Raw genomic sequence first — 12,334 nt, 5'->3', positions numbered from 1 at the left:
TATAATTAATAAATATTTATTTTTAGTTAGTTTTAAAAGTAATTTCGAATATTTAGAATATTCCATTAATGTTAACAAAACAAATTGTTAAAACAAATAATTTATATTATTTAAAGACTTTTTATATAGAAGATATATATATTTTCCAGCAAAAATATATTTGAATAAAATTAAGGAAGAAAACCTAGGGTGCAAAAAAAACTCAGAGGGTGTTTGACTATTTAACTAAAAAACTGTTTTTTGAAAACAAATTGGAGTGTTTGGCATTATTTTCATAAAGCAATTTTTAAAAACAAAATTACAAAAACCAGAAAATTTTGAGAACAACAAAAAGTTGTTTTCTGTTGTTCTCAAATTTTTTTTTGTCTATCTTTTTTTTTTCTCACATCACTTTTTTAATTATTATTATCTAACATTATTTATTGTCATATCATTTTCTCTCTCATTAATTTCTCTCTCTTCACTTTCTCTCACATCACTTTCTCTCTCATCACTTTCTCTCTCCTTACATTTTCTCTCTGTCTTCTCACTTTCTATCTTTTCATTTTCTCTTTATTTTTTTTTTATCTCCTTATTTTTTCTTGCATAACTTATTATGTCATCATTTTATCTTTCATCACTTACTATATCATCGCTTTCTCTCTCATCGCTTAATATATCTTCATTTTCTCTCATCATTTTTTCTCTCTCGTCATTTCTTCTCTCATCACTTTCTCTCAACTCACTTTCTCATCACCTTCTCTCTCATTTTTTATTGAATCAATTTCTATTTTTTCAAATTTTTTCTCCTTATTTTTCATCATTTTTTCTTTCAAATTATTTTATCTCATTATTTATTACAAACTTTTTAAAAAAAATTCTCTTTGTAAATATATTTGTTAATGTTTTATTTAAGATTAAAAAAATAAAACTAAAAATTGTTTTTAGAAAACATTAACCAAACACTTCTTGTTTTTTGAAAACTACAAAAACTATTTTCGGTTCTCATTTCTGAGAACACAACTTTGAAAACAAAAAACAATTTCAAACAAGCCATGTTTACCCTTGTAACATTTCATAAATAGTGATACATGAAAATAATTTTTGACTGGGCAAATTTAAAGTATAATAATACATCAACATGTGGATCGTGCTAAAAGAAATTATACGGACACATAATTCTCCGTGACCGGTTGTTTATTTGATTAATTAGCATGAACCGAAAATAAATAAATAATAGAGCAAAAAGAGAAAAGAGGAGAAGAAAAACAAAAGAAAAAGGAAAAGGGTGCAACATAGCTATCATTAAAAAGTAGACAATGATGGGTTTCGAATCATGTATAAACATGCAGACCATTGCCCACCATAAACCAAAGCAAACAATAACTCAATAAATAAAGAGATAAGAATATGAATATCACACCCAACCAAAACTTCTTAACTGTCACTATTCACAACACCAATACCTAAACAAAGATGCAAAATCTACTATTGCAATGCTTCTTCTTCCTCCTATCACTTTCTTTCTTTTCTTCATATGCAGCTCTAGCTTTTTCCCAGTATCCAAACAGAGAATTCAATGAAGCCAAAAACTATGAAGGCTCTTCTGACCTAGTGGACCTCCGGTACCACATGGGTCCAGTCCTTGCTTCTCCCATGAACCTCTATATAATATGGTATGGTCATTGGAATCCAGCACACCAATCCACCATAAGAGACTTCATCTACTCACTCTCATCACCGGCTCCTTATCCTTCTGTCTCCGACTGGTGGCGAACAGTCCGATTCTACACCGACCAAACCGGCTCCAACATAACCAGCAACATCGTCCTCTGCGGCGAATCATTTGACTCAAGTTACTCCCATGGAAGTTATCTGAGTCGTCTTGCTATCCAATCCATAATCAACACTGCAGTCACCATTTCAAACCATAGAGCTCTTCCACTCAACCCACACAACGGTCTTTACCTTGTCCTAACCTCTTCAGACGTCCGAGTCCAAGACTTTTGTAGGGCAGTCTGTGGTTTCCATTACTTCACCTTCCCCACCATAGTTGGGGTCACTGTACCCTATGCATGGGTGGGCTACAGTGGCTCACAGTGTCCTGGAATGTGCGCCTACCCATTTGCTTGGCCTGACTACTCGAAAACGCCACCACCTGGGGCTGGAGGGGTCGGTGGCAGCAACGTGATGCGTCCACCAAATGGGGATGCCGGTGTTGATGGTATGATCAGTGTGATAGCTCATGAGCTTGCCGAGGTGTCTAGTAACCCTCTTGTGAATGCATGGTATGCTGGGGAGGATCCAACTGCTCCAACTGAGATAGCTGACTTGTGTATGGGTGTTTATGGGACTGGTGCGGGTGGAGGCTATGTGGGGAAAGTCTATAAGGGCTCTTGGGGAGTTGGGTACAACGTTAATGGGGTGAAAGGGAGGAAGTTTATGATTCAGTGGGTGTGGAACCCCGTGAGAAGGAGATGCTTTGGACCAAATGCTTTAGACTAGAAGTGGGAGATTGGGATTATGCAATTATAGTATACTACGACTATCTCCAGTGAAGAATTTTTAACAATTTATATCTTGCACTGTTTCAATTTGATGTAGTTTTGCTATCTAATAGTCCATGCTCTTTCTTAAACGCAGAAACAAAAGAAAGTCAACTTTGTACATAATTCACTATGATTTTATTATAGCTACTACAATGTCTATTATTAATTGGTTTTGTTGTTAAGTTTTGTTCTTCCAAGATTTCTTCTGGCAGCTAAGATATTTTTTGAAGGACAGTACTTTAATAGTGATCAAAACTGACTTCCCATTCTTGTTGGTGAACCAATCCATTCGTGCCAAAGAACTAAAGAGATCATATAACAAAATGCTTGATGCCACCCACAATTATCATCGCCACAGTTTTTTTTTTCTTTTTCAACTAGACATGAAAAAAAAAAATTGTTGCATCTGAAATCATATATTTATCAATCAATCATGTCATGCGCCCACAATACAAAATTTTGTGTAGGTCCCCGTATGTATGTAATATGCTCCAATTCCTAAATTATGCATGTGGAGAACAGTAACTAGTATGAAAATTGCACAATGAGACAGCAATTCAATAACTATCATAATCATAATAATATTAAAAGATGGGAACAAGTAGATTATAACATGAAGTCATGAAGAGCAAGACAAATCAAATGAGGCAACACATGCACAGAACTTTCAAGCTGAAATAATGTGCGTTTAGAGCAATAGCTCCAATATGGCTAAGAATGATATCTCACAAAGATATATTTTTCTGTGTTTCCAAATTTATTGCAAAAAAATTCTCGTAAATGTATTACAAATGAATTGTCTTCAAACTTACAGCAACGAACATATATTATGGATTCTATTGACTCCGAACAGTTGATTCTGATGTACAAATATATTTGTAAGACAGCAATGAAAAAAAAAACAATACACCACATGCTCTTGGTCTTTCTTTAAAAACGAGCAAATCAAGGGTTGAGATGTAATGGCCAATAAGCCATGTTAATTAATCAAGCGTTCATAACCAGCACCTCCTGTTGCAGCATGCTGCACAAATACATATCTTGATCCATATGCCAGTGGACATGTCCAACTGGTCGAGGGACAGGAAATATCCCAAGCCCTCATCCGAAAAATGGTTGCAAAAGCCGGTAGACCAATGGTATAGAAATGTAACTAACCTCCACAAGAATTTGAGCGAAGAGACATCTTCCAACGTATAGACAACTTAAAACAACATACATACGAGGAAAAGCTGTACTTTATGGGAGTGAACATACAAAGATACAGAACTACAACAGCCCAAGATGATATTGTGTCACCAACTCTAGGGTTCAGCTCATCAAAACAGACTAATGCCTCAACCTTTTCTTTTCTATAGATGTTAAAGAGATTCTTATTTGTAATTTTGGGTGGTTTAATACCTTCTTTGTTACCATCCTAGAGAAAATGGCCAAGTATAAAGTGAGTTCACAACACATCAGAGCATCGGATACAGTAGTGGTCAATAAGCCTTGTCACAAGGCTATCAGGTTCTGGAATGAGAGCAGACGTTAAGCTATTCCAAAAGTGAAATGTCAAAGACTCTTCAAGAATCTTTTTGAACAAAGAATCTTGTTCAAATTTTTCAGTCTCTGTTGTTGGTGCAGTGAAGTATCTGTTTGCAGCTCGAAATGATTAAATCATAGATGATAAAAATAAATTACAACAAACAGATTCAATGAGCTACTGAAATAAAGGATTGAGAAACCAGGGAAAGGACAGAGAAAAGGCACCACAACAGTCATATCCATGCATTATGTGTTACATCGCTTGAAAGCAAGAAATGATGGAAATCGGAGAAAAAATAATTAAAAGGAAAAAGAAAAGAAATAATCATGTAAAAGTTAATTAAAACAAAATACATGTCAACTAAGTTAATGGTCATTAAAGGTGACCTATTTTAAATGGCATATGTTACTAATGTAACAATCTCATTCTTAATTATCAAGCAGTTGAAAATAATTATTCTGGACTAATGTCATTATCAAGCACCTTTTAAAGCACTTGAACGATTTCACCACTTAAATTGATCAATGGGCACTGTTTAAATATGCATTCAATTCATTCATCATTAAAAATGTTGAAAAAATAACAAATTGTAATTTTGAAGAAATAAATAAAGTAAAATGAATTACCTTGTTATATTCTGAGAGCCAACAGGGAAGAAAATTGGAGAATGATGTACTCTCAACTCTAGCTCTTGAATGGGATTTCTCTCCCTTTCTGAAAATTTAGTTGCAACTCTGGTCAAAAGCTCCGCCCCATTCCATCTCAAGCGGGTATCATCATATGTCATATAGAACTCTTTCATGCACTCCATTATAAAGCAACTGTGTTGAAAAGAAGAATACTTTAAAGATGAAACTTTGCTACAATTCAAAATGTAACTTCATTCTTTTCTCGAATAATCCATAATAAACACATTACCATACAAAAATTTACTTCATAAAAATCAGCACCACTACTATTACCATTATCAATGGCAGGATATGAAATATTCATGATATATCTATCAAAAGATTTACAAATCTTTTTTGTGGTTCGTCTCAAGATATTGTAGCATAGATATTGGAAAGCCAAAAAAAAAAACAAAGTTGAGTACCTGTGCCTTCTAAACAGCATCACAGCACCATTCAAAGAGCTTCCTTTAACTGGATCCTCCATTCCAATAGAATTGCTAAGTGAAGATAGGGGTTTCAAAACAACGATATCAGAATCCAGATATATTCCACCATATCTGAATAAAACAAGACATAAATACATAATTAAAGTTATATATCCAGTTAAACAAGGCAGAATAGATGTTGAGTCACAAGAGTTTAGTATATTCCATGTACACAGTACATAACTGTAACTAAGTAACCAAAAAACATTAACACATCGATTAACAGGACCAAATACATAGCAACATTTCATTTAAGACACACTACAGAGAAACAGAACAGTTCAGTTTCACGTGTGAAAACAAAGCAAACCTCATTTTTCAACATACACACATTTTCCTCCAGAAATTCCAAGCAAAAGAAAAGAAGAACAAAACTTAGATGAATAAATCTTTCCCTCAGAAAATAAGGTCTCCAAATTATGGTTGCATCATCAATCATATAAAAAAACTACTGTAAAAATTATCCATGATACTACAACTGTACGAAATATTATAATGAACTTGGGTTTTTCAACAGCTATCATAATTTGATCCTTTTTTTCCCCTTTGCGTAATTAAAATCTTCTTTCAAATAATAATAATCTGTATATACAAATCCAGCTGCATGGGTCATATGTGATATACCATGATTAGCTCAATAGAGTTTGAAAACCTCAATTAAAAAATTAGGTTACACCATATTCTAGAAGTTGATGTTAATAAAGTTGAAGAAAAAAAGAGTGAGAGCTGGGTAGAATAAGATTTCCTAGAGGCTTTCTTGCGGTATACCTCTCAATTTATCATTATCAATATGCAAAATTCAAAGACAAAACACAGTGATATCTATGATAGAGTGTCTTGAAGCATGTTTGCGTAGTAGGTTATGCAGTCATGAGAAGCTCAAATTCATAAAACTTGCACCAAACAATAGGAATATTGGCAAGTAAAATTAAATACCAATGTCTCAAATTTTGAAAGAGAAAAAAACATGTGTTTCATAACAGTGATAGAAATCCAAGATGCAGATGAATATTTTCAATCAGTTTGAGAAACAAAAGGGATTTGTTTAGAATTTTTAAAATTCATGACAATTGCATTTTTCAATTTTTCCCCCTTGGTATGGTAGGTTATGTCTCCCCTTTCAGGCTTGGACTGTCAGACAGCTAAAGTTGTATTGTAGATAGTAGTACGCCAACAAATACCATAATAGTCATATTACAATTTAAAAGCAAGAGATTGCATCCTTAACCTTTAATTTCTCCATTTCCTTAATGAAAATATTTAAATAAAACAACTTTGTGCTAATATCGAAATTTAGTAATACGTTCCTTTGTCAACTATAAAGTTTCTACTTGTAGACACTGGAAGTCTAGAAATACTAAACACCAAACAAAAACCAGGGAACTAGCAGTTTAATTATGCTCCATCTCAATTTGATATATCCTCATAGGTGATAAGAAGATATTTAATTTCATATATTCTCAAATTGATAACAGCATAGTCTAGTCATACATACTCTCTTTGGTCAAAATGTAGATAACTAAACATAATCTGTTCACTTGTATAATACTCCAAGAAAACAATCATAAAAATAATAGTAAACAAAAAAAAGTATTAACAACCAATATAAACGATCTAACAGAAGCAAAACAAGCTTACTTGTACAGTGCAGCAAGCCGGACAAGCTCACTATAATGAGTAGAATAGTACTTGGTCTTTCTCCATTCGAACCAGGCAGAAGTAAATACATGGGTCGGTGTATCCTTCAGCAGTTCATCCAGATTTGGCATAGCAACAGCAACTTTATAACTTCATTGGGAAAAATAAATGCATCAGAAATAGCACATTGACACATAAATATTTCAAAAAGACAAGAACTGATCAGATAGATGAATACCCATCCTTTAGAAAGCTCTCTTCGAAGAAATCAAGTTCAATGGTCTCTGACAACACAACAACGCAGGCCTCTCGATGATGATAGAGTAAACTCTCGAGTCCCCTTTGGTACCTAACACTATACATCCATGGTGGAGAATTCCACACCATGAAAACTCTCATCTCACACTTGCCTATCTTGAAAAATTCATCGATGAAATCCGAAAAAGACAGATACGGCTGCAAACCAGGATAGTAACCCCATCTCTTGCCATCAGCATAAATATGACTCGAAAACTCTGATTTCCTCTCGATCCCATTTGAGTCCAAACCCGAACTTCCATTAACGGCCTTCTTCCTAACCGATCCACTTCCCAGAACTACATCTAAACCTCTCTTAGTCTCACTTCTGGACAAGACAACCCTTCCTGAGACATTCTCATCACCATTTTCATTAACTCTGGATTTGAGAGAAACCCCTGAAACTGAATTTACTCCCAGTGGCTTCTTCATTAGAAATGGAACTCTCTTAAAATCATTCAAGATCAATTTCTGAACCAAACGATCGCCCCTAGTGAGAGTGGTGAGTCCCAATCCATCAGGGTCTTGCAAAACTGGATTATTCAACGGATTCAAAACCTCCAAATTGGACTTGAACATCCGATCCCTCCTCAAAAAATCGCTCTTCTTATCGAACCATTCTCCCCAACCGTCCCTCAACGGAGAAACCCTCCCACCCACTTTCAGTAACAGCGCATCCTCAATACTTGCCACCTCGCTCGCCTTCCTTCTCACAGCTTCGTCCACAGGAACATCGTCGGATCCAAACGCAACCTTACTCTGATCCTCTGTCATCAATCCCACATTAAACCCAAAATTTTCGTCATCCCAATCTTCGATCGATCTTCGACTGAAAGCCCTCCGAATCACGCCGTTCACGTGATCGTAGAAATAACCAGAATCCCTAGGTCGATTGGATTTCTTCACAGGACTTGAATCGTCGTCTTCTTCCAAATCCTCTTCCCTGGGCGAAGTCTCCTCAACGACGTCGTCGAGCTCGTCAATGCGATCCTCGGCAGAGGCGATGGCGTCGTCCTCTTGGGAAACGATATCGGATATGAGAGGGTTAGTTAGGGAAACGTCGTCGTATTCGGAGGAAGGGTTCCTGTTGCGGTTACGGATGAGGAGGGAATGGTGGGGATGAGAGAGTGAGAGGCGGGAGTAGAGAAGGGAAACAGAGAAAAATAGGAGAAGTACGACGGCGGATCCGACGGCGCAGGCGTAGTAGGCGCCGGAGCGGGGACGACGGCGAGACCGGAGGGGGAGTTTGTAGGTCATTGCGTCAGAATGAGACACAAATCAGCAGAAGAATTCTTCATCGATGAAGCTGAGGAGGTGAGTGAGAGTCACAGAGTGTGTGGTTTGATTGGAGATGTCGCGGGAGATTAATTACTTAAGTAAGAGAGAATAACAAAAAATACCTACCAAAACAAACATTTCTATATTTTGATAATAAATTTTACAATACACATATATCAATTTCTTTACATATTTCTCTACATTATTTTAATATTATATATTTAAACATATTTCATTAATTAAAATAAAATAAAATAATTAAAAAATAATAAATATATACTAAATAAGAATAAAAGAAAGAAAATTTATAAAGAAAAATAACAATATTAAAATATTATATAAAGAAAATGTAAATGTAAATATAGATTAAATGGAATTTGTGCATAGCTATTATAAATATATATAGGAGCTCATGAATGATGTTTTTGTGAGTTTTAGCTAAATATTATAAAGAAAGTATACTACAAAATACATCATCAAAACATTTTTTTTTTGTAATTTACCTCAAACTTTTACATTATACCATACATCAACTTCTCTATATTTTCTCTACATCGTTTAAATATTATATTTTTTAAAATTATTTTATTCATTTTAAGAAATAAAATAATTAAATATAATAGTATCACACTCATATATATCCAAAAGTTTATAAAAAAAAATAAAATATTTATAGCTTGATGAATAGTATTTCACTACATATAGAAAAATATTATTCATTTAGGTAAAAAAATGTAACTTTACATCACTCATTGGAAGACTATTTAACAATTTTTTCTTTATATTATAAAAAATTAAACATTTTACCACCTCCATCGGAAGTGCTCTAATAAGGAAACTACATATTGTGTGATGGGAGGGGAAATTTCACTTTTTATATATTCTTAATATTTACAATTACATAACAATTCTAGAACTATTCACAATTTCAAATTATGCTAAACATTCTCTTGTTTTCCAAAATACCTCTCTCATTTTTCCGCACCCTAAAAAATCAACCTCTCACTTCTCTCTTGGTTTCTCTCTCTCTCTCACTCTCACAAAAACCCGAGAACCGTCGAGCCCACCTCTACCGAGCCCACCTCCGTCGAGCCCCCAACCCCGAGACTCACGGCGAAACCAAGACCCCTTTCTCCCATCTCTTCATCGAGACCGAGAGCCACGGTGATCACGAGACCCACGTTGACCCATTTCCTCCAAATTTTGACAATCAAAGATAAAAACTTGAACCCATTTCAATTTTTGATAGAGCATATTGTTGAATCTATGATCTATGGATTGTTTTCATCGTTTTCTTGGGATTTTTTTCTGGGTTTGCACTAGTGACTCGATAGGTTCAATATAGGTTCGATAATGACTCGATTGATCTGTGGTAATAGATGAAACTAGCTCGATATACTCGATTATGGTTTGATAGTAGACTCGATAGGATAGTTTGAATAGTTCGATAGTTGCTCGATAGGGTAATTTGAATGGTTCGATAGTTGCTCGATAGGGTAGTTTGAATGGTTCGATGGTTTGAATTGTTTGATAATAATCTTGATATAGTTAGACTCGATGGAAGCTCAATATAAGCTCGATATAAGATAGATGGTATGTTATTGTTGGGGTTTATGCCCTAATTAAAACTCAAATTCTTTGTAATCTCATTTTATTATCAATAAAAGAATAGAAATCATTTTTTGACTTGGTCAATCACTTTGCTCACATGTTTTATTTTCATGATTATTTGTTTAATATAAACTTCTATTAAATCTCGAGCATATAGCTAATCTTATTTATAGTGACGTAATCACAGTGGAATATAAATATGATTATATGTTCAAAATAAGTTAGTCCTAAGATTAGTCAATGCCCAGGATTTGCACTGACTTGCCAATCTACGATATGATCTACTTACACATTATAGTGTTATGTTCTTTCCAGAACTTTAGCAAAGTAGATAAGATTGGATGTATTTGTTACATCGGACTGGACCGATATTGACAGTTGATAAGATAAGTAAACATACCGTTATTATCTATTCTAGTCATATCATATAGTTGACCATAGGTCAATTCAATCTCAATTCTGAGTGGTTAGTATTTTAACTGATTGTATTATTTGAGTTCTTTGACTTGTTCGTTACCAGCTTACCCTACGGACTAGCCCATACTTACATCTTGGGAACTCGGTAGTATAATTGAGTGGGAGTGTTAATCATAGATATGAACATCTATAGCTTCTGATGAAGAAGTGAAACGATGGTTTCCTTTTAGTTTGGTTCAATGTGTTAAATGATAGAGATCTCATTTCAGTAATTAAATTAGTTTACTGAAATATCATTTTCAAGGAACTAAGTGTTTTAAGGATAAAATACAATGAGGGGTAAAACGGTATTTTAGTCCTATCTCATTGTAGACCGTCTATAGAGGATTGAGTGAAAATTATAGTTGTAACAATGGATAATAAATAGCGTATCTATATTTGTTATAGAACATTCTATGAATTCAAGAGTGCAATTCCAAGTCTATATTGGAGTCACGAGGAATTAATAAGTTAGTAAATTTATTTGTTAAATTTATGATAACTTATTGGAGCTTGATTTCATAGGTCCATGGTCCCCATTGTACCTTGGATAAAATCATCTAGATAGTCTCAATTAATTGATTTAATTATCAATTAGAATTATCAAAGTTGACTAGGTCAATTTTGGATAATTTCACAGAGTTGTGTAATTTTGAGAAGAAAAGAGAAATTATGGCAGATTTATTAATTAAGATAAATTGGTATCTAAATTAATAAATAAGTTTAAATCAAGGTTCAAATTATAAATAATTAATTTGATAGAGGATTTAAATAATTATTTAATTAATTAAATCAATAGAAAATAATACAGGCCTTGATTTTAAGTCCAATGGGCTTATAATCAAATGAGAAATTTCACGGGCCTATAGCCCATGATAATTTCGACCTAGGGCTTCAAAATGGCTGTTATTTTATTGATTTTTTAATTAAATTAAATGGCCCAATTGACTCTGTACGCCTTAATTATCCACGGGCTATTAGCGAGTTGAGAAATGGCATAGTTATATCAGCCACGTGGATGCCACGTACCCGGAGCTGCTGTTGCCAGGTCCTACCTCTTCAGCTTGAGGTAGCCAAAGGCTTACTAAGATTACTAAGGAGTCGGGTCAGAGGTATGGACATCACGGGCTAAGAATACAACAAGCTCGAGGTACGAGCTTGAGTTGGCATCTTTGACCCCTTATAAAGTCAACCACGCAATGTAAACATGCATATATTAGACATCACGTGTCTGATATATCCCTGAATTCTCAGACACACAGCTATAAACGTGCGTGTTCAGGTACCCACGACTGGGTTGGGTCGTGCGGCCCATTATCCCCCTTACCTATTGATTAGATCATACTTCATTTGTCAGGTTTTAGGAATTAATCATGAATGTCACAGAAATGACATGATGGGTAAGAAGGTCACGGAATGACCCCCCTTGCCAACCCCCAGGTGCCCTCTCCCTATAAATATGGAGACCCTGGGAGTTGCAAGAGGTTGGGTTCTATTGTGTAAAGAAATACCCTGTAAAGAATATCAGAGAGATAGCAATAATATTGGCTGGTGGTCTAGAAGGATTTTAACCTTTGAACCACCTAAAAAAGTATTCATGTCACCATTTTATTTTAAGATCATTCATCTATTACTGTTCATTACTTAGCACTAATCCCACTCTTTATTCTATTAATTATCTGTTAGCGAATAACCGCGTCAACAGTTTGGTGCTTTCATTGAGAGCCTGTTAGATTGGTGTTATCGCAAATACCCAACCATAGTAGTCACTCGCTCAAGACATGGTAACGAGGCGGACAAACGTGATGGGCTAGAGGCCCATCATGCCGCCATCTCCGATGA

The 12,334-nt window shown here is 34.7% G+C and overlaps 2 protein-coding genes across 3 annotated transcripts; one reads left to right on the top strand and one right to left on the bottom strand.

Moving 5' to 3' along the window:
* The first annotated feature begins 1,095 nt into the window (after nt 1–1,095).
* LOC133802065 (protein EXORDIUM-like 7) lies at nt 1,096–2,694 on the top strand. Its single transcript, XM_062240300.1, has one exon. The coding sequence runs from the start codon at nt 1,456–1,458 to the stop codon at nt 2,482–2,484; it is 1,029 nt and encodes a 342-aa protein (XP_062096284.1). The 5' UTR covers nt 1,096–1,455; the 3' UTR covers nt 2,485–2,694.
* A 557-nt stretch (nt 2,695–3,251) lies between these two features.
* Nucleotides 3,252–8,511, bottom strand: LOC133802064 (uncharacterized protein At4g19900). Of its 2 annotated transcripts, none has more exons than XM_062240298.1 (5): nt 7,089–8,511; nt 6,851–7,000; nt 5,150–5,224; nt 4,683–4,877; nt 3,252–4,162 (listed from the first exon to the last, which is right to left on the bottom strand). In XM_062240298.1, exons 1-5 carry the CDS (start codon nt 8,402–8,404, stop codon nt 3,976–3,978), a joined length of 1,923 nt encoding a protein of 640 aa, XP_062096282.1. In that variant the 5' UTR covers nt 8,405–8,511; the 3' UTR covers nt 3,252–3,975. The 2 variants fall into 2 exon arrangements, with proteins under 2 accessions (XP_062096282.1, XP_062096281.1); XM_062240297.1 differs by having other exon boundaries at nt 5,150–5,284; nt 7,089–8,510.
* Nucleotides 8,512–12,334: the final 3,823 nt, after the last annotated feature.

Source organism: Humulus lupulus, chromosome 9 (assembly GCF_963169125.1).
Source record: "Humulus lupulus chromosome 9, drHumLupu1.1, whole genome shotgun sequence".
NCBI classification, from domain to species: domain Eukaryota; kingdom Viridiplantae; phylum Streptophyta; class Magnoliopsida; order Rosales; family Cannabaceae; genus Humulus; species Humulus lupulus.
The sequence above is the reverse complement of the archived record's forward strand: the minus strand, read 5'-3'. Positions and strand labels throughout refer to the sequence as shown.